The sequence below is a fragment of the Pipra filicauda genome, unplaced genomic scaffold, assembly GCF_003945595.2.
Source record: "Pipra filicauda isolate LSUMZ 115617 unplaced genomic scaffold, ASM394559v2 scaffold418_size605597_pilon, whole genome shotgun sequence".
NCBI lineage: Eukaryota > Metazoa > Chordata > Aves > Passeriformes > Pipridae > Pipra > Pipra filicauda.
This window is the reverse complement of record NW_024104552.1, coordinates 353,281-376,471: the sequence shown is the minus strand read 5'-3', so window position 1 is coordinate 376,471 and position 23,191 is coordinate 353,281. Positions and strand designations below refer to the sequence as shown.

At 41.4% G+C, this 23,191-nt stretch overlaps 1 protein-coding gene across 2 annotated transcripts in view; it reads left to right on the top strand.

The window, feature by feature from the left end:
• CEP85L (centrosomal protein 85 like) overlaps window positions 1-12,125 on the top strand; it is a 144,279-nt gene extending 132,154 nt beyond the window's left edge. For both annotated transcript variants that reach the window (XM_027716299.2, XM_027716300.2), the window contains exons 8-13: window positions 221-375; window positions 1,914-2,031; window positions 2,353-2,403; window positions 5,841-5,948; window positions 6,333-6,546; window positions 7,682-12,125. In XM_027716299.2, the coding sequence (XP_027572100.1) occupies window positions 221-375; window positions 1,914-2,031; window positions 2,353-2,403; window positions 5,841-5,948; window positions 6,333-6,546; window positions 7,682-7,845 (810 nt within the window). In that variant the 3' untranslated portion in view covers window positions 7,846-12,125. The remainder of the gene's footprint in view (window positions 1-220; window positions 376-1,913; window positions 2,032-2,352; window positions 2,404-5,840; window positions 5,949-6,332; window positions 6,547-7,681) is intronic.
• Window positions 12,126-23,191: the final 11,066 nt, after the last annotated feature.

Genomic DNA, 23,191 nt, shown 5'->3' with positions numbered 1-23,191 from the left:
ACGTACAGTTTTTTCCACTATCTGTTTAGGAAGAGAAGCATTTCAATGTTTTAGAAATCACTGTAGGTATTAGGATTTCTCATAGTCAGACATAGTCAGACATAGTCAGATAGTCTCAAAATGGGCCTGAGATGCTGCAGCAGGTGCCAGCAAGGCTGTGGCCTGCTGCAAGGCCTTCTGCTGATGTGGCATCGTGTCTGACTAACGTAACCTGTGTTAGCTGCACATTCTAGAAGAGAAGAACAGGCAACTTCAAGAAACTATGGCTGAGTTAGAAAAGAAGCTCGGCGAGGCCCGGTCGCAGTGCAGAGAGAGAGAATTACAGCTGGCATCTCAGAAGAAAAAAGAAAAAGAGCTGGTCACAACAGTGCAGAGGTATGAACAGCTGCTCCACCTGTGCCCTGAAATGGGTGTGCTTTCCCAGTCGATGTCAAGACCTAATGTTATTCATAATCTTAATCTATTACAATGCTAATGACTTTTTTTGGCAAGGGTTTTATTTGTGGCAAGTTGCAATTAATACCACAGAGAAGAGTCTGCCTAGGACACTCTTCACTATTTTTCTTTAAGGATGTGGGACACTACTGCAATGGCATCATAGCCTGGTGGCATATAGAAGATGGAATAAATTTGTGCAGCAAAGGGGCATTGTACAGAAGCTGTCAGCATGGCTGTTAGATAACTGATCCTGTTAGGAGCTGTGGAAAAACTCCCTGGATACTGGCTGATGGGTATGTCAGGGAGGGGTCAAAGCTTTCCAGAAATTGTTCTTACCTTTTCCCTGAGAGTGCAGGTATTTACAGGGAGATTTAGGTGAAGGTAATTTGTTGTCATTGAACTTGCATAAAAATGAAAAACAAATGGGGCAGATATCAAAGAATATTACTGGTAAGACATGGGGACTTTGTTACTGTGTTACATTTTAGATCAGAGGAGCTACTTAAACACTTAACTTTTAAAAAAAAAAAAAGGAAGATTGAAGCAGGGGAGAATCTCTTTTAACAGTTTACCTTCCTGCAGTTCACTGTCCCTCCCTTGGGTGAAGGTGCATGCCACAGGAGTCTGAAAGGTTTCCATGATGAAAGGCAAGCTGGCTGGGTCGCCCTGCCAGCCAAATAGTTGACACATTGTTTCCATCTTACCAATGAAAGGCCTTTTTCCTTCATGCTCATAATCTAGAGGGGGATCATTCTGTCTTTTCTGAAAGCCTACAAATAGTTGGGGTGACCTCTGGTTTCAAAATTAGACAGCAAGATTAGCACTAATAAAAAATGCATTTCCTTTCTGAGAGAAGGTGAGCGGACAAAGGCTGTAGCTACACCTAGAGGCTTGGGCTGAGCTACAGAGGGTCTCATGTGGCAGGAGTGGCTTTGTGCTCTCCCTTATGAGTGACAGAGAACGTGAAGGACAGGCCACCAGTACTGGGCACCACCTCTGATTCTGGACTCCACTTTGACTTGTATGTGCCACACAGAGAGAATCTGATTTTAAAGTTCCTGAAGCTTTTGAGAGGTTTGAAAATTCCTCTGATCTGTGCTGGAGCAGGCTTTGCCTCCCACAGTAGCACAGAGCAACTGAGCACCACAAAGCTTTTCTTTGCTTCTCTCTGCCCTCTCTCCCTACACAGTACTGCTGGAGCTGTGCCTTTTGGGAGACACAGCACACAATCTGGCCCATAAAACCTGCATTCTGCTGCATGAATCTGTCCTTGCCACTGCCATGGCAACTTCAGTATTTAGGGTTTTTTGCATCATTCATCCGCTCTTGGTTTGCTCATTCATAAGGCTGGATTCTGATAGGAACAGTTTTACGAGTCTGGTTGGAAGATGGTGCAAGTTTCTGGTTTTTGCTAGAACACACAACCCTCTGGTTTCAATCAGCCCTCTTAATCTTACTTTTATGTTGAATGACAGTTTACAACAGAAAGTAGAAAAATGCCTGGAAGATGGTATTCGGCTTCCTATGTTGGACACGAAACAGCTTCAGAGTGAGAATGAATGTCTTAAAGAGAAGAATGAGAAAGCCAGTAAGGTTAGTCTGCAAATTATCTGCTCGTGGCATCTTTAACCTTAAGTACTGCATTTCTTTTATTTTTCCTACATTAGAAATAAGTATCTCATTAAAGAATTACACATTTGTTGCTAATTCAGATTACTTTTCAATACCTGTCTGTTTCTGTTCAGTACATTTATTTTGCATGAATTTCATGTTCTTTCAGAATTGAACTTTCTCTTATCATTTACATTTTCAAAGATTCTATTTAAAATCTCTGGGTACACACCTGTAGGCTGATTTTTAGATAAGGATCTAAAGAGATTCAAGCCTTCTAAACTGCTGAATTTTATATTGTAGGTCATAGACAATCAGCAAAATCAGATAGCTGGACTGATTTTAGACATGCAGGTAAGGAAGAATGTATATTCTGTTGTTTACTGTGTACAGTTTTAATTTATAAAAAGAACATTGCTAAAGTTGAATTTTATTCTTTTATCTTTCTGAATAGGAATCAAAAGTAGAACTGCCAAGAACTTAAGTCTTATGGCCTCCAATTGGCCTGTGTTACCTTTCAGGCTCATAATGTAGTCATTATGTTTGTATGGTTTAGCACTTTGCTGGTACTTATCAAAAAGTGAAAAACTGTGCTATGTAGCATCCTTATGCTGCTGGTCTAGTGTTATGTGCAAAAATTGTGACACAGGCAAATGTTACTTTGGGTGTTGTATAATGAAAAAGAAGTTCAACTTGAACTCCATAACTTTTCTGAGGTTCTCAGAAAAGAAGGTTCTGTCCTTCTTTATAGTTAAGATTATTTACATATATATTCTCTTTATATGTCATGCTTATCAGAGATACAAGCAACTTGCTAAATGTATTATCATCAATCTAAATCTTTTCATGTTTCCTAACATTTCTGATCTTTTTCTCACCATCACCTCTATCTTGAGACTGGTGATCTTTGGTGTTTTGTGTGCTTAGCCTGAAATGACTTTAGAGAGCTGGGGTTAGGAAATACTGAGTAGTTGTGACTGTCTGTGAACAGAATAGTGTTCTGTTCTCCAGGACTTTCTCTTATTTTTCCTCTTGAAGTATTTTATATAAGGACAGAAAATAAGATTAGAAAATGGTGTCAACCATCAAATTACTTGTAGACTACAGCAGCTTTTTTTTGTCCTTGGTATCCCCAGCCTTCCATATTCATTACCTGGGAAGTGTTGAAAATTAGTTCATTACAAATTGAAATCCCTTATCAGCACGGAGATGTAATTTATCTTCAGCTCAGATGATCTCATTTTATTCCCTGTCTTCTGCCACATTGTAAACTTATGCTTGAGAATGTATTTCAATTCATTGTTTTTAGCTTATAAAATGAAAGCAAATTCTGTTTCAGACAGCAGTGTATGAAGCAGTACTAGTTTCTATTTGCTTGTAATCGTGGTGAAATGATTTTGATCTTCCTTGTATGGTTTTGCTTCATTGATTTGTTCTTCTGAGTGAGAGGGATTAAAATTCTGGTTGGTCTTGACAAGATGCTGTGCTGCATATGTAGTACCTCTTCAGAAAGAGAAAAATTTTGGATTACAATGATGTTTTAAAAAAATCCATATTTACATGATTAATTTAGATATCAAAAAATTAAAATTTTTGCTACAAAACAAAGACAGTAGAAATAGGTCAGATTATATGATGCCTGTGTTACCCAAAGTACATCTGTCAACCCTGTCAGTCACAATAAACCCAAACTGTGCCAGGCTGGGAGTATTGCCACCATTTTGTGGCAACTTTGGAAAGCATATGGAAAAATTAAGGGTGAAGTACAGAGGATTCATAGCACAATTAGGAACTTGGAAACCGTAACACTGTAGGCTCAGCCAAGCTGTTAAGCACATGTGCTTTTTCTGAGCTTTAAGATTAGAGTAGCAGAGAATGATAGGTGTTTGGTCTATCTTTTAAAAATAAACACTGATTTCCACTTCTAGTAGTTCCTGTTACGTGGTGCAACTCTTGAGCTGAATGTGTGGATGTCGTTTAGAATATTCTAGAAGTTTTTTTTTGATTAGTTTGCAGAGTCATGCAAATTTAATGGCAGATGTAGTTCTGAAAATACACTGGGGAAGGTAATATTTTTCACCTTGTCTTCCCTCCACCCTCAGGAAGGCTGCAGAGTCAAACCTTATGTTGTCATTGACATGATCATGAAGCATGTAGGGCTAATGGGTGTAGCATACCTGGGGCTCTGGGTGTCCCTGAACTTGCTCATCATCAAAGACTGTTAAAATTGGGAGATACTTGGAAGTTGGAAGGGTGTTTTGGGCACTTGCATTGCCCTGTTCACTTCCTGCTTCCTAAATATCTTCTGTTTGGCTGCTGCTACAGATGGAGCTAGAAGGACCTTCAGGCTGACCCAGTAATGGCCATTTTTCTCAGTACAGAGTGTTTCTAAAAAAATAAAGATGATGATTTAACATCACTGCAGGTTCTGCTCATCTGCAAGCACGCAAGAGGAAATGCCTGAAGCAGTTATTTCCTGCCTTGTCCTACCCCAGGGTGTTTCCTTTGCTGTGAGGCAGGACCCTCCTTCCTCCTGCCCTTCCTCCCACTGGCGTGTGTAGCTGCGCTTTCTTGAAGAGCTTATCTTTAGGATGCACATTACTTCAGCACTTCCTTTCGAGGGTCGTGGTGTGGGTGAAAAGAGCAGTAGGTCAAGTGTATGAAAATGGTTTTAAAAACAAGTAGTCCTTTCTGGGTTCTGCCTGCTGCTTCTTACTACTTATGTGAAAATGAAGTAGGGGGTTTTTTAGTTCATATTAAGGCTGTAAATGTTAGCACCATTGTTTTCCAGTTTTGCAGAGTATGATAGAGTTGCTATTCATTGTTAGTATTCAGATAAGATGGTTTGAATATTCCTCTTTCTGAATTTTGTCAGATGACCCTGAAAGACATATCTACAGACTTAAAAGCCAAGTAGTGGAATAAATATGAGTCCTTTTAAGAACAAACGCACCTGTGGTCATGCTGAATTCACTCCAAAAACTCCACTTTGAAATACCTCATGATTTCTCAGTTTCAATTCTGTAGTTGAAGACTGGGGAATTGACAGCAGCTGATTCCATGTTGCAGCAGGTTTTTTGTTTGTTGCTGCTTGTGATTGATCTGGAAGTCAATCATGAGAAGCTGCAATACTGAAAATAGTAATTATTGTATCTATTACAGATGCAACTTCAAATAAGTTTGTTTTTTGCCTGCGGTTTTTTTCAGTACAGTAGAATTGTACAGACTGTTCTATCATGTGTCTGAATGATTTTACAGAGGTTGCTGCTCTGTATCAGCTATCAAAGACTTTCTTCTCAACTGTATAGGTGAGGTGAATTCTATTGTGAAAGGTTGTGGGAAGTCCTGCCTTAGTCTTTGTCTAAAGTAGAGAATGAAACAGATCTTCAGTTATACCTTGGAATGACACAAATGAAGCTTTCTTGTGATGTATTTACTGCTTATGTAAAGTGAAATTGTTTGATTAGAATAAACAATATTGCATAGTTATTTTGGACTTCATGCATTCCTTATTGGGGTAAGGTTTTTCATGCATACAGCCTTCTTGTTTCAAAAGAGATTCTGCTTATTTAAAAGGTTTCATGATACTTGGAATAGTGTGTTAGTGTACAGTGAGCTGGGGTACAGCTGAATATTACCAGGTGAAGCGTGGTAGAAAGTAAAAAATGAAGAATTAGTACAAAAGCACAAAGTAATTGAAACTTAGAAATTTACTGAGGATGCAGTTTTTCTAAGTGCTGATATAAAGCATGAAAATTTAAAATCTTTACCTGTGTTTTCATTCACTTCAGTCTATGCAAGAGAAGCTTTCGCAAGAAAAGTTGATAATTCAGAAGATGACAAATGAGCTTGAGGAAAAAGAAAGGAATATAGAGCAGTTGAATAAAACTCTCTCTGAAGTAAGTAAAAACTCCAGTAACGCACCCCTGACCACACCAGCTGGGAAGAACCTTATAGAATGATTATAAGATCCCTTGGTAGGGCTTTATGACCTTAATTACGTCTTAACTGTCCTGGCTACCATGCAGACGTATAATACATACTATCCCTACCTCAAGAAGGGAGAACTTAAAGGGTGAAGATGGTTAAGAAATGGTAACATGAAACAGTAATATAGAAACTGTCTATTTGCCATTCTTTGGAGAGGTACAGAAATATTGATTATATGTTTGGAATTTAATTATTTTTATTTATATTGTTTGTGGTTTGGAACAGAAAACTTTCTGCTACAGTGCATGATGCAGACTTAACTTTCCCCTTTTTTCCATTTGGGTTTCACAAAGAACCAAAGACTGATGGAAGAGAATGCCTGCCTGAAGGAGCAGATGCGGCTGGTGGAGCAGTCCAGGCAGCCAGTATCTGAGAAGATGCCTATAGCAGACCAGTTGTTCAAGGAAATGTCCCATTGCTTGTTTGACTTGAAAGCACTGTGCAGTATTCTTACCCAGAGAGCTCAGGGCAAGGAGCCTAACCTTTCCTTACTGCTGGGAATCAGATGTAAGTGATGTTGTCATGCCAATGCTTAATAATGTTTTGACACAAAGGAATAACAGTTTAGCTAAGTGTTGCTCAAACTTGCCAGCTGGACAAGCTGGTGTCCTCACTGTGCCGCTGGAAGAGTGGTGCCCGAACTCACGGAGCTCCCTGGAAAAGCTGAACTCTTAGTGTGCCTGTGCCGCTAAATGCATATGACTACACAGGTCCTTACCAAGTCAGGGAAGCAGATAACTGGCTCTTCATGTGGACCCAATCATGGCTGTGTTCACTGCTCTAGAAAAGAAAAATGTGTAGCCAGGTGTCTGTCTCTCCTGAGACATAGTGCACTCACTGTGAGGGTTAATGGATGCTAATGGGGCTTTAAAACAAAAACACACGTCGTGGTTTTTTTGTTTTAAAGCCCTTAGGATCAAGTGGTAGGAATATACATCTGTTGTTTGAAGATGTATATGTCTGATTTGGGGGTGGGGGTCCAGGTGTATTATATAACCCTCATGGTAACTTCATCTCTAGTACTGTTAACGGTACATCTAGTCTTCAGCACTTACTAAACTGTTAAATTTAACCAGGAAATGAGAGAAAAAATGCCCTTTTAAAGCCAGTCACACAAAGTTTGTGTTAGGTCTTTTAACAAGCCTAACAAACAGTCACATTTTTTTTAAATGGATGTATCGTATTCTAATGTTTTCTGAATGTTAATTGGAATTAATCAGGTAGACAGATTGCTGAACTGAACCATCAGCAGGGTGAAAAGGTAAAGTACAGTGTTCTGTGCCGCAAGAGCTACTACACGCCTTCTAGCCCTCTTTTCTGAGTGGCTATAGAAAACTCCAAAACCTCTAGGAAATGACTGTTCTGTCCAGTTTTTTTCACTGCTGTTTTGATTCATCAGACTTCAGCAAGTCTAGATCTTGGTGGAAACAGAAAAGCATGTCTTTCAGAGAAGCACTGATGGGCTCTGAATTGACTTGAAGTTCACATGGTACCATGTTTTCTTGGCTTTTCATCATGCTGAAGTGTGATTTGTCTTGATGTAACTAAAGTGACCTACCTCCTATTTCAAAGAGGATTAGTAGTTGAAGTATTCACAGAGTACAGTTGCTAGAGCTTTAACCTCGGATGTTGTTTTTCGTAGCACTGAGCTGTTCAGCTGAAGAGAGTGAAAATTACCACAGCACAGAAACTCTTTCAAAGAAGCTCTTGGACGTTTGTCAGTTACGGAAGGATATTGATGAATTGAGGACTATAATGTCAGACCGTTATGCTCAAGACATGGGGGACAATTGCATTACTCAATGACAAAACTTCATCTAGTAGAAAACGACTTACTAAATCCTGCTGTGTCACAGGTCTTTTCATTTCTACTAAGGAGCCATATTGGAAGGCTGCAAATAGCCCCAGACATGCACCTGTGAGGGCTGCGTATAATTAACCTTGGGAGTCTGGTCTGGAGGGGAGAGTCAGCATTGAACAGAGTGGTACAAACTGCAAGAAATCTTTTCTCCAAACTACTGAATGTAGGAACAAGCTGTGAAGAATGATTCAGTTGGACACTCTGTTTCCTTCATTAGGGCTCGTTTCATTACTTCACCTAGTTTTTGGAATCAGAGCTTCAAAACAGCCGTGCTGCTACTGCTCTCAGTCCTTTCCTTCATCAAGGGTTTGTGTGGCATTATATGTGTTCTGATATTAGAGGAGAAGGTCGAAGGACCTGTAGCTGTATGTGGTGAAGCCAGAGGTTTCTGCCACTGCACTTCACTCTAAGAATTGCAGTTGGAACAATCTTGGAGCACTACAAAAAGTAGTTGCTATCCAAGTTGTCTAAAAATAGGAATATAGGAAAGATGGTTTTAGTAATGGATTGTTTGTCCAATAGCAGAAAACCCCCCAAGTTTAACTCCTTTATGCAAACAAGTCCATAAAATATAACTGTATCAGGTTGTTTGAAGTGCTCTCACATTGCTGTAAGAAGTTTCAGTAATATGAAGTCTGTGACAAACCCAGAGAAGCTATAAGACATGAAACTGCAGCACAGTACATGGCTGCAGGAAAACAAACAAACAAACAAAACAACCAACAACTGTACTTTGGTGTTTGTATTAACTTTTTCCTTAGGTCCTCTCCATTTTAAAATGTGGCTGGTCTGTGTTCTGTTGCTGAAGGCCTCTGATGAGTATTTAACTGAAGAAAACAAAAACTTGTGAAGAGCAAAACCACTTCCAAAACACACTGTTAAGAAAAATACGTGCATCACTTACGTGTGTGGGACTAAAAGAAGGTTTCAGATGCTTTAAAATGCAAGTCAGTCAACTTACCCGTAGTGGGGATACCAGCAGAAATCTCTTAGAAAGCTTAGCAGTTAGAACCAAGAAAATTCTAGGGTAACATTTTTATGGCAAAAGTGTTAGTATCTTCTGTTTTCTGATTATATTTGTGTTAATGGAAAAAAGTGGTAAAGCAACATATACTGGTTACCAGTTTTAACTTGGTGATATTTTGCTTTCTGTCAATTGTTAAACAGTTACCATTAATGTTGTTTTTATAATTTAGTGGTTTATTTTTTTTAACTATATGCATTTATTTATTTCACAGTTTTCTCTATCCTGAAACTACACTTGGACTAATTTGCGAAAAATAACGTTGCTATTTATATTACTGCTACATGGTGTTTCCAGATAGATTAATCTGGTTCAGCTTCTGTGAGCACTAAAACAGTGTCTAGAGGAAATCGCAAGTGAAATTGTCTAGTGTCTACTTAAAGGAAAAGAAATGAGGCCATTTTATTTTAAATTTCTATGCTCTTTCTGTATGCACGCTGCAATCTCTCCACAAGGGTGCAATTTCCTCTGGTTTTCCTTGTCCTTCTCAATGCTGTGATGGAGGTGGAGTTGGAAATATGAGTGTGCTCTTCTCATTGATGTAACAAGTTTTGTCATGATTGGGGAAAAGGTCTTCTGAACTAATGTGCATTTTAGACTGCAAACAGATCAACAGTAATTATCTAAAGGGGTGATTTATTCTGGAAGCACATTAGCAGTATTAATTCCACATTAATACACATCTTCCACATTGAAGGTGTACTTTTTTTTACTAGTGCAAAACTGAAGACAAGGAACTTTGTACAAATGGGCTGGCATGGTTTTCTGTGCCTCTGACAGTATTATTGGCTTTTGTAACTAAAGCCTCAGCTCGTTCCTTTGGTGTAGTTTGCTGGTTTTGGTCCTGCAGTGAAGCAGTAGTCTTCAGTTTATGGCATCTGTCTCCTACCAGAATTCAACAATAGCATTTCAGATAATAAATGAGAAGCATTAGGGAGAGAGGAAACACCTAAGTTACACATTGTTGTTTGTTTCCTTAAATGGCAATGTTGTACCTATAAAAATTTACCAAGCAACACTTTTTCTAAATTTGATGAAAATAACAAGGAGGTTAATAGAGCAATTAGAGAGGAGCAGGAGATCTTTTTTTGAACTGTTAAGCTTGTCACTTGGCTGGTGTGCCTCCAGTGTCCCTCCTGTTAAAGGGTGATACTGTACTGAAAGCTGAGATCAGTAATTTATGTTTGCAGAGCACTTCAGTTTTTATGGTCTTCGAGTATTAGTTGAAAGTTTCTCTGGAAGGAGGTCTCAATTTATTTGTAATACTTTGATTGCAGCGCTGTAATCTTGCATTGTGATGTTTTTCTTACAGAACCTGTAATATTTATGTTGACTTTAAAGCACTTGATTTTAAAACCCCGTGAGTTTATCTGCCTCAGTCAAATTAAAGTAGGGAGGTAAATGATGGATGTATGAGCCAAAGATGCAGACTACCAACTGACTGTCTACAGTGATGCAGTATTTTGCTTTGATTCCTTAAAATTTGGCCTGTTGTAGTGGTAGCAATTACTATATATGCATCAGTTTACAGATGCCTCTAAATGGAATAAGCTTTGTCTAAGATATGCATGACTGTTTAATTGGTTAAAATGTAGTGTGTGTGTGGTGTCATTCAGCTTATTTAATACAGAGTTGATTAAAGAATGTTAACATTGGAATTGCTTAGATTTAGTCATGACAACTTTTTGCTGTAGCTGTTAGACAATCCCAAGGGCTGAAAAACAACCGCAGGTGAATGGATACTGTACCATTCTAGGTGTCAGCAAATTTGTACAGTAACATTTTGTATAGTTTCAGATTGAATTTATATGATCCTCCAGAAGATATTTACAGTAACTACTGTATTTAAGAATGTACTTTGAAAAAGACACGGCAAGTAAGTGTCTTCGGACAAGCTGTAGAGGATGCTATGTATTTACTATATAGAAGTAACGCAGCTCAGTTGTGTAAATGTGATTTAGGTTGCTGGCCTCTGCTGTGCAGCTTTATGGTGTGATAGTTGTGTGAAATTGTGGAGATTGCTGTAACCACCCACTCAGGCTCCAGCATTTGAAGCTGCTGGTGGTCCAGAAGTCATTACAAGAGCTGAAATTCCATCCTTTTCACTTCAAAAGGTTTCCTTCCTTCCTTTGCCCTCGCAGCCCACCTTTTCTTTCAAATGTTCTTTTGGACGTTTTTCTTGCAGGGTAAGAGCACAAGGAAAGGAAGAAAGCAAACCCTGTCCTCCACAACCTGGTGTCATAGCGTGGGCAGTGATGGCACACTGCAGTCTCTCTGCAAGGGCACAATTTGCTCCAGTTCTCCTTGTCCTTCTCAGTGCTATAATGCAGGTGGAGTTGGAAGTATAATTGTGCTCTTCTCACTGATGTGACGAGTTCTGTCATGAGTGGGAAAAAGATCTTCTGAACTAATCTGCATTCTTAGACTGCAAACAGATCAATGGTTATTATCTACAGGGATGATTTATTCCAGTAGCTAATTAGCAATATTAATTCCACAGCTGCATACCTTTGTGCCTTTTTTGCCTGAAGTAAGTGTATATTCCCCTCGAATTTTAAATAAGTTTTTAGGATGCTGATGACTGCACCTTCTTTTCTTCTCACCTGCCATTACTTTGTTAATAAGCTTTTGTAGTAAGAACTCTTGCATAATGTCTAGAAACAGAAGTACTTAAACTAGGTACTAGGTGTACACTTTGAATGTTAGGCTGGTTGTAGTATGCAGCTTTTTTGAATATGATGCGTGAGCAGGAAACACAAATAATGTGTTTGTGTATATTAATTAAGTGTATCATTAGTTCAGTGGGGAGGAGTGTCTGGAGCTCTCTTCTAAAAGCACAGCTGACATATGTACTGGATCAGTCCCTGAAGACTGGTAGTTTTGTAAATTGGGTTCAATTTTTGAACCGCTCAGAATACCTCATATGTAAATAGAGTTGTCATGACTTAATCACAATGTGTTCATTGTAAAAAGTAAAGGAGCCACTGGCTGGCTCAGCTTTAGGCTTGTTGTTCTTGCCTCTTTTTGTAATTTTTTTTAAAGTAGGGTTTACAGCTAGAATTTTGAATGCCAAAGTTCTATTTATTGAATAATAATAAAAGTTTTCATTGTTAATGACTGGTATTTTTCCACTGGAATTTGTTTGTTGATGTTTGGGATTTGTATCCGCAGAGCAGAAATAAATTTTGTTACAAAAGTAAATTTTTCATGGTTCTCATTTGTTCAATATCTGGCATGTGACAGAAATGACCAAAGCTGGAGGCAAGAATGGAATAATGAAATATCTTCCCAACATCCACTCCAGCTTCCCTTCAATGGTCTGTAGTTCTGCTGGCATACGTAGTTCACTTCCTGTTTTCTTGGATGCTGATTGGAGAGATCACAGGTAGGTCTGTTTAAAAGACTGTTAGCACAAAATAGTAGGCAGAAGTGTTACGATAGCTCGTTTCAAAGTTGCTGAAAGATTGATCAACTTTGGAACATATTGCCCCAAAGCCAGTCACACAGGGCAAAAAAATAAAATTGCATGGTGAAACATACCCAGCAGTGGGTCTGGTACCAAGAAGAGGACTGGTGAGCAGAAAGGAAATGTGTTTTTAATTCCTGCTTTTCAGCTGGAAAGCACAAATGGATGTGTGGTCAGACTGAGCAGTAGTTAGGGCAGTCAGAAATTCCTGTGGCATGAAATACTGCAAGTCAGCGTAACCCAACACAACCAAGCAGCGCTGACTTCCATGTCAAGTTGGTCTGAGGAAAAGTCAAAGGTGAAAGATTTTAATCAGTGTAACAGGAGTCTTCACAAGTGCATAGGGAAGTGGGGTCACCCAAGAAAGTTTTGTTTCCTGACAGTTCCCTATGATAAATCTTACAGCCTGTTTGGAGCATCAAGTGCTGAATGAGCTTTGCATGTAGAGTGGTGTTCCCCTCTCTCCCCCTTAAACTCCATCATGCAGAGCACAAAAGTTGACACTACTTCTTTCCAAAGACACTGGGAAATTCATAATTAGCTAGTGTATTTTATATGGTAGACATCACTTTTCTCCAGCATTGTGACTGAATGGACTGTGATGGACTTCTAACTCAATTAAAAACATTCCGTGCCCACCATTCCATGCCCTGTGTAAATACATGTAAAGGGCTGCACAGATGCCAGCTTTCTGTGAGATTTCTGAGGGTGGCCTTTTGTGAACTGCTCAAAGTCAGGTTTCAGTTTCAAATTATCATGATTAAAGCACTGCTAACAATAGTAGTGGTAGAAAATGTTTTGTTGCCTTTTATTCCACAAACAAAATACAACTCCACGCGTGGATGAAAATGAAGCCTTAAACAATAATACTGCAAATAAAACTGCAGCATCTTGAATGAGTACAGCTTACAACAGCTCAATCTGCAGTAGATGCCCTACGTTATGTAAATTAAGCAAGTCTGCAGGATGTGCTAACCATGCTGGGTCGATTGTTTTGTAAATTAAGGGGTTCAGCATACTTGGAAAATTTCCAAGTGGCAAGGGAAAGCGTATGCTATGAACAATGATACTTAATTACATTTTGGTATGTGCGTATTTCTTTTCCTACTTTGTGTGAGTTACTCCCCCTTGGTGGCAGCTGCTGCTTTTCTCCTTGTTTTCTTGGTGTCACAGGTCTGAATTTCCTGAGTCATGGACTTGAAGCCTGCTCAGTTTGTGGAGCGCTTGATAGGTTAACTAATGCTTTGAGGTGCTCTCATGAGCAGTTTGGCAGCTCCCCCAGGAATGCAACCTGTAGGTACTAATAGACCAGAAAACTGATTTACTGGTCTGTGTACCTGTGAAAGCGTTTGCCTGGAGGAAGGCAGAAGGAAGCCATTGTTAAGTTCTGGTTGAGACAAACGGTATCTGCTGCTGAGAGAGTGAATTGTAACACTAAAGGTTGTTGTAAGAGAGTTTTCTGACTGAAAACCCCTCCTTGAGTGGGAACTGAATAGAATTTAGTATCAAAAAGGCCTATCTCCCCTACATTAAAACATGGGAATGCAGGTAGTCCCTTACTGTCACCGAGGAGATGCCAAAACCCCCTCCCAGACCAAATGGGTTGTATTGAGCTTTGAGGTGGTCCCGGGTGCCAGATGAAGGTATTTCAGAGCCCCACTGCAGTCAGCCTGTGTTGGGGTGAGGGCCAGTCCATACCCTGGCCCAATGCTGGGTCAGTGCCCCGCTACCCCAGCTCCCAGGACTGAGCTCTACCTCGAGGTATGGCAGGAGCCAGCTCCCGGCCCCAAGACTGGTCACAGTGTTTCAATGTGGGCTGAGTCAGAAGCTGGATTTTCCTGGTTTTCTTTGACATATTAATTGCCATTCTTTTTTTGGTGGCTGGTATTGATGATGCCTATGTTGTAGAGCAGGCTTATCAGAGAAATCAGTTTGGCAGTAATTGGAGCAAGAACTCATTACATGCTCTGTAATTATAGCCACTGTCATTAATTTATCAAATTATTTTTGCAGGACTCTGAAATTGCTTTAAGACTTTTTTTAAAATTTGTTTCTGTATTTCTAACCATACATACATGGGCTGGGGGGGACAGGGAGGAAACACCCAGCTGTCTGCTTAGACGTGGCTGTTCACAGGAGCCAACCAGCATACCTTTCTACAGGCAGTGTGGACAACAGGACTTAATGTGCCAATGTATTTTCTAACCTTATGCTATTTTTGAACTCATAATGGTTAAACGAGATGATGCCTAATTTATTGTCAGTTAATTGGGGGCAATCCAGCAACAGGGAGGGAGGGAGCTTTGATCAGAGTGATTGATGACACAAACTTTGACGTGATCTGTCTTCTCCCAATGCACAGACACTTGAGCTGTTCAAGAAGCTGATCTTATGTTGATGCCTTTGAACCCAGTGTTTTAAGGTGGCTTGAAAGAAATGCTGGTCCCTGGGGCAAGTCCAGAGCTGTTGGGCAATCATGCAGCAGGACAGGATGGGCTGGTGAAGACCCTCTGTTCTGCTGCAAACAAATCCTAGCTGTGAGACAGGCTTTTGAGTCTGACACAGCTCACTCTTGTCCTGGAAAGCCCCATTCAGGTGCTGTGGTGGCCATCAATGTCTTGAGCACAACCACCCAAGTCTGCATTCAGCTGAGACACTTGAAAGCTGCCTCCGGATTTTCAAACTGAGCTTTCTCCTTTGGAAGCTCAGGTATGCCATGGCATGTTGATGGCCCTCACCCTCCTGTTAATCCAGACAACATGTTGTTGTCCTCTTTATGTCAGAGCCAGGGTGGCAGGACCCAGTTTCTAGGCTCTTCTTTGATCACTAGCCATTTAACCACTGTCAGGTTAAAGCCATAAAATGGCCACCTCCCAGCAAAATCATCTGTGAAGTATTATAACCACGCACAGAAGATCATCAAACTTCAGCTGCTTGCAGCCCAACTTTTGCCCCCCTTATGGCAGCTCATCACTTTGGGGAGAGACAATAAAGGTTACAGCTGGGAGGGAGCTGGAAAAGGCATACACTGCCCTGCAGGGAGCTCTGCTGAAGGAGGGAGCGCTGCAAAGGGGTTTGATTGATGGCGTAATCCGATCAGCCCCCAGACACACTTCATTTTATACAAGCTGGTGACAATCAGATCATTAGTTACATTATCACCCGCTGCCTTAGTGCCCGTGAAATAGTGAAGATAAGTAATAGGATATTTTTAGTTTAAATTGTGGTTTGAACATTTTAATTAAAAGCCTATTATAATCAATCTGTTTCTAACATCCTTTCCCTCACCCTCATTCATAAAAATTAATTATCACCATGGAGAGAGAGCAAGTGAGTATATCCTGCTCATGGCCAGTGGCAGCTTCAGAGCCTGGGTTAGCCACTGCTCCGGTGGCTGTATGTACCAAGCCAGCCCAAATTGTGTGCACAGGCAAAGCTGGTCATGCAGGGCAGTTTACCAACCTTCCTGTTGCTGGGTATGGCCCATTATGGGGTGTGCTGCAAGTCATTTAAGCAAAAGTGATGATTGCTCAGACCCTGGTATCTTAGACCACTTGGTCTGGCATCCATTTGTGTCTTGGAGGTGAGGGGAGCTGAAAACGCCTAGATTTGCACCAATTTGAAAAGCATTTTTAAAAAGTCCCAAATCTTCCCTGAAGTTCTGCTGCAGTGGCTATGAAGGTCAGCACAAAAATGACCCCAAATGGCTGAGACAGGAATACCAGGCAGCTTAAAACTAAATATTTGCAGTCTAGCTCCAAAACATACTGAGAATGTAAGAATAAATACAAAATTGATAATTTTTTTTTAAAAATTAACCCTAAGTAATTGGCTAAACTGTGTCTTGACCTTCTCAAGGCTCATCACTGATCCCAGCCTGCATAAACAAAATCAGACTGTAACACACATTGCAAGTGGTGACTTTACAAAGCAAAAGCATAAGGCAAATACCTTAATCGTGTGAAGTAAGAACATCAGGTTCAGGGAAGAAATACAGTCTCTTTTGTAATTAAGAAAATAACTGTACTGTTACAGGCTTACAGGCAAATTAACTGACAATTGCAATAGAATCCATAATTCATCAATTTGTCCATAAGGATGTTACAGGAGACAGTGCTGAAAGCCTTCCTAAATTCAAGGTGATATCATCCATTGCTGTCGCCTTCTCCATTGAGCAAATAATTTTGTTGTAGAAGTCTGTCGGGTAGATCATACATGGTTTCCCCTGCATAAATCCATGCTGGCTACTCCCAATCACTTTCTTGTCTTTAGTGTGTTCAGAAACAGTTTCCAGCATAACTTACTGCATTCCCTTTCCAGGGATCAAAGTGAGACTGACAAACTTATAGTTCTCTGCAACCATCTTTCTCACCCTCCTTGAAGACGCCAATAATATTTGCTTTCTTCCAGTCTTCGGGATCCTCAGTGCCAAGACTGTACAGAGATTATTGGGAGTGGCCTTGCAATGACATCAGGCAGCTCCCTCAACACTGATGGGTACATCCCATTGTACTGAAAGATTTGTGCCTCCCCAATTTGTTTAAACCTCACCTGAGTCTCCTCCATGGTGCGTAAATCTTCACTGCTCCATATTCCCAAACCTGGGAGATGTTCTGATCTCTGCTGCCTACAGCTGTATTTATTTCCCCAGCTCCTGAGGGTGGCAGACACTGCTCCAATAATTTTGCTCACTCAGTTGAGTTAAATCTTCAATGCTTTTACCAGATCATAATGCCAACGTGATTTTTATCATCTTTCAAACAACTTTATGCCCAAAAGTGAAGTAAAACACTCTGAAAGTTCACTGTTATTCTGAATTTAAGCATGTGTCAAGCAAAAAAATCCACTAAATTCAAAGAACTGTGGAGGCTATATATGTCACTTCAGCACTTATGGCATGCTCTTTTCTCTCCTCATTTTGGCTGTTCTCTCCTGTGTCCCATGCTGGAGCGTTTTGCCTCTGTACCCTTGAAGGAGGCACATCATGTTGTGGGGCATTCCTGAAATGATTTGCAACAACTGTGTTTCTCCAAGGAACTTTTCTTCCTTCTTTTAAGGCATGGAAGTTGAGTTTAGTGTATATGAGGCAACTTAATGAGAAAAACAAACTCCAGTGTCATCTTCCATTGCTAAGGAGCAATTCAGCTGCACTCACGCTGAGGGCTGGCACTGTGGGGTGCTCACAGCACTCAGCCCAGCCTGCTGGTTGAATATACAGGAATAAGGTGAATTGTTGCTTCTCTCCCCCAGCCTGGGGTGGAGTGATTAAGGAAGCAGAGAATCAAGTCTTCCCTGCCACACCATCTCACCACTGAGCTCTTGTGGACCTGTGATAAAGAGCTGTGTTACAGAGCTCGTCATCAGGGCTTTCTTCCACTCTGTGAGGAAGGGTCCTTTACATAACCTGTAATCCTCACAGTTATGATGCACTTGCTGGTTATTAACATTTCAAGGAGGTCAAATCCACAACAAATCAGACACAACGGATAACAAAGCCTGTATTTTCCTGAAATCTATCCTCCCAGATTTCAAACTGGAGAGCACATTTGATTTTCGTGGCCTTGTTACATCACTTGATGTTTAGAAGTCACACATACACACACAGAGCCCACTTTGCAGCTGGATTCCCTACAGTACTGGCATTATTTGCATTTTGTTAGTGCTTTAGCTAACATTTCTCCATGGCCATCTACTGCAGGCTGAGAGAAGTCCCTCAAGCTATGTGGTAAGGAACAGGAAGTCTGGATGGATGCTGAAACATGGAGCCAGGGGAGCACAGAGGAGCTGGCAAGGTCCATACGGTCTCCACAGCAGGAGAAAAAGGACAGGAATAGGCCTTCATCCGCGATAGATGTGTTCCACCAGAGGACCGTGGCAAGAAGTCAAAGCTTAGCCCTGCATTGAACATTTGAAAACAAACCATTTATGTTCCAAGTCAGACTGGTTCTCCATGAAAGCTTCTTTTATCCCCATATTAGTCATTTGAGACTGAGGCAGCAGTACTGACATTTTCTGTGTCTTAGGTTTAAGGTTTCACACAGATGTCCTGAAAGAATTTCTAAAAATATCACAGCACCATAGTACTATTATTTATATGCACATTAATACAGAGCAAAACATGGTTTCTGTTTAATTAAAGGAAGAAAATCTATTACATAAACTGACCTTCAAATAAAAAGAAATTTATTAGCTCTGCACTTCTATATTTTAAATCTGACTTTTGAATGCCTTGAATTGTTTCAGTGTACAGAGTGAAGAATTTGTTTCGTCTTGACATAAACTAAGCAAGAGGAGGTCAGCCTTGCATCTGTGACATGCCTGAAATGTATTTCAGAGGCACCATGTTCTGGAAAATAGGCACAAAATGTCCAGCTGTGATGCTAACTGTTCTCTTTGGGGTGAGCTGAACAGCTTTGGGCAAGTAGCTCCATCTCAGTGCCTCACTGTGTCTGTCAAGTGGAGATTACACAGGCTCCCTTGGAAAGCATCTTGACACCCTTGGATGAAAATTTCCACAAGAACTAAACAGCATGTCCACTAATCAGCATTCACACAGTAACTTGTGTATGTGAAATTAGATGCTAAAAAAATCAGCAGATTTCAATCTGATCACAAAACTGGGATGTTATATCTCCTGTCTTGAATGCCCTCCCACCCCGTGGCAGTCAATAATCCAGGAAAACTGTCCCATTCCCAGAACTGAGATTGATTGAACTAAATCCATTCCCCATACAACAGGGGAGGGTGATGAAGACCATGAACTTTAAAAATGTTCCTAACTAGTACCCAAAGGGCCAAATTCAGCCAAGAAGTTAAAATTCCATTTACATACAGCATGATTTCCCTCGATCCACAGGTTCTACTGCAGAAGACTTGATATTTTTTTCTCTCCTTCTGTAGAGCTAGCACAGAATGCAAGTTTTGTTTCCTCAAGTACCAGATCAGCCTGTTAATCATTAAAATCTCTGGGTTTGCTGGATCTCCTACATTAGGGTCTACTAAGCCATGGTTTGGAGATAGTCACTCCATGCTTGTGCATCTTGGTGGAGTGTTGCTGCCTCATGTGCCTGCAGAGGAATGGCCAAGGGAGTGGAAAAAACCAGTGCTTCTCTCAGGCATTTGGCTTTTTTGGGAAGTGGTCCCTTGGGAAGGGAGTGTCACAGGAGAGCATCACTCAACATCTCTCAGGGCTGTTGTGGAGGTTTGCCTCCCGCCCACTGCAAGCAGCTGACATTGCCTTTGCTGCTCTCCCTTTCTCTCTATCCACTGCTGAATTTACAGAGCAGCAGCTCCCAGCACCCCTTCCCAGTGGGACCATGGTGCTTTTCCTTCCCATCCTGCAATCCTGGTAGCATCAGCTTCCCCCAGCACCTCCCAGTGCCACTTGTTGCTAAGGCACGGACACGGGCGGTGAGCACCACTGCAGCCATGGCATTGTGATTTAATTCTCCTAATTGAAAAGTCCCCCTCATATGTTCAGCAGTCTGACAGTGTTTCAGGATGTGCATGTGCATTGTTAAATGGAAAATTAACTAGAAGACATTATGAATAACTTCAAAAGCTCAGACACAGCTGTTTGATCCTTTGACAGATTATGCTCTCTCATTCACAACCAGGAGAAGGAACATCAGGATTACAGAAATAAAGTAGTTTCACAAGGAAGAGTCCTGGCCAAGCAGACAGAGATTTGCAGCACTTATGAGGACAGAACAAAATGTACAGGATTAGTTTAAGTGGATAGATCCTGGATCGTGACGATCACAAGTGTTGTATTTGCAGTTCTCTTTAATTCCTTCAGATAAAAAATCAAAAAGCGGTTGGTTTCATCCCCTTACTTTACACCTGAGCACCAGCAGTTTGTGATCTTAGCCCCACTCCATGGGCACATAAGGTTTAGCAGGAGGTCCCTCTACCTGGGTATCTCGCTCCACTTTAGGGTCCAGTCTTTAGCTGTGGCAGATCACAAACTCGCAGAATATGCTGAGTTGGAAGGGTCCCAGAAGGAACATTGAGTCCAACTCCTGGCCCTGCACAGGACCATCCTTTGCTCCAGAGTAAGCTACACCTCCTACACTCCCCATGTAAATGACTGCTGATGCACCTGATCAGCAACAGATACTCCCACATGGCAGTGATCCCTCAATGTACAGGAGCAACATGGATGCAGGGGTTTGGCCCCAGGTGTGGACAGGTGGCACCACTCATCTTAGTCCAACAGCCGCAGCAAAAATATTCCTCAGCCACATCTCAAAGATTTTCATTACTACTTAGTAATGCTTTTCCTAAGTATTAACAACCCTCACTCCTTACCCTCGCAATACAAGGGAGTACAGCAAAGCCTGAGGGCTCATATCTCACATATCTCACATCTCCTGTCCTACGACCCAACCTGGTGCCTGCCAGGCACTCGATGTGCACATCAGTATATCCATTGCCTCTGCTGCACCCACCGCAGGAGCTACGGGGAGAGGTAAAGGGATACTTGACTAAATTTGGCTTGAGCCAAGGAGTGTAAGCGAGCTGGGTGAGCTCTTATTGCCCATACCTGGCACAGACGCACTGAATGCAAGGGTTGAAACCAATCCTGATTATATCCCTGTGCATTCTGCTCTTGTGCACCTTCCTCTTCTCCCATCAATCGTTCTTCCTGCCACTTGACATTTTGCTAGATAATGAATAATGTGTCTGGCCTTCTCCTGAGGCAGATTCAATGGCACAACCCTTTTAAACTACCTTATGCAGAGGGAAAAGGTGACACTGTCACAGTCCATTTTAGAAACATCCAAGTGTCTATGGCTGAAAGGAACATAGGCTCAACTCAAGTAATGGATTCCCCTTTACAGAGAGGCAACCCTGAGGAGAACAACTACAAAAAGGCTTGTTGGCTAATCTAGCGGTGGACTGCATCTTCAGAATGGAGATTTTTATTTTGGGATTCTTTTTGTTTTAACATTTAGGGATGGCACTCATCACTGTGCTGCCCAGCAAGGAGTATGTCCTCACCGTAGACCACACTTCTACCATTGCTTGTTAAAATGGTGTGAATACTGATGAGGAAGCAGAAAACTTCCTCTGCAAGTGAACTATCAATTTATTACAAAAGAAAAACTGGGGAAATTACTATGAAGTCTTAAAGACTCATGTTAATTTGTTAGTATGTAAGCATCTGTAACTAACAAGGTCATTATGAACTTGTGATACTGGCCTTTCAATCAGTATTGCAATTAGTTTCTTTGAAGCAAAACAAACAAAAATTAGATTGGAGAAAATGATCCAACAGTACAACTAGTAAAATATTCTATTGGATTCAAGAGGAAATAAAATGAATTGACCTGAAGAATAAAGACTGTCCACTCAAGCTAAGAAAATCCTCTGCAGTACAGCTTCCTCATTCAAAATTCAAGCAGTACATTTCTAACAAGCAGATCCTATTCTTTTGCCAAAGAGAGAAATGGAAAAGGCCAGAGACATTCCATCAAAAGGGCCACTAAGACATAAACTATTCAGTGCATGTCAGGATTGCTTGTGCCTGGGTGCCTCACTATGGCTCAGGGAGGGCTCTCAAACATGAGGGATCTTCCTGAGATTTCCTCTGTCATTCAGGAAGTTGTTACCCGTAAATGAGCACAGAGTGGGACATGAAGATTAAGCAAAGGGAAGAAAATCCCCAAACACCCAACTTCAAGAAAAGCCTTGAAATTCAAAAACCAGGATGTTATGAGTCTGGTGCTTGAAAAACCCCAGACTCAGGCTGAATGTGTGGGGATTCCCACAAGCAATGTCTTTTCAAACACATAGACCTCCTCTGACTGGGCAGAAAAAATCTTTGAATCTTGGGCTGGTTGAAGGCAGCTGCAAGCCTTTGGAGCAGGACCCTATTGCACTGCTCAGTGAAGTGTAAGGAAGCATTGACTTCAGAGCAGGAGCAGAGTGGATTTGGGGCACGTTCGCCCAGGGGAGACACCACAGCTCTTGCAGTTGGGATGCAGTAGCTGTCACTGTGATCATCAGCCATCACCCTGGCTCTTTCAAACTTGCCCAAATGTGAAAGTCCCTTTCTAAAATGACCTTTTCCCACTAATTGTGGTCCCTCTTATAAACAATCTCTACAAAGAGCACCAAAGTGAACAGCAAGAAGTCTTCCCAAAAGGGGCTTTCCCACCAGAACATGTTTGAAAGCAGCAGGGACGTAAAAAAGAGCTCCCTTGTCCCGCAGTTTTCTTTTTCCTGCTCTTTCCTCTTTGCTCTCAGTGCAGATCTTTTCTGCCCAAGCTCTTGCCCTCTCACCATGTTCCCATCTTCATCTGAGAAAGGACCCCACACAGGGAACTGGAAATACTCAGGCTGGTTGCAAAACTAACCCGATACAACATGATAAACCAGTCCAGTGTGATCCCCCTGCACTATTTCCTGGGTTAGAAAGCTGTTTGGAGGCCCAGGGAGGTGTGAGTAGCCCCCAACCCCTCTCCACCAGCTCCAAGACCATCACAGACTGGGACTGCTTTCCTTAACCCGTGGAGAGACTCTTCACGTGCCTTTGCTTCCTTGAAGAAAATTCTTTTTTCATGCCCTGTGTTCCCTGTCTCCAGTTGCCTGTTGTGACTCTCAGCAGTTATCCAACGGCTGGTAGCAGTGAGCTCAAAGAGGGACAAGGCTCAGCCTCTCAGGTTAGCTGCTGGATTTATTTCCAAACTCGCTTCATACCATCAGCAGAGGCAACCCCTGAGCAATGTGGGTACACTAACAGCAACAACCCTTGGGAGCAGAGGTAGATTTATGGTCTCTTGTTAGTCAGCAGCAC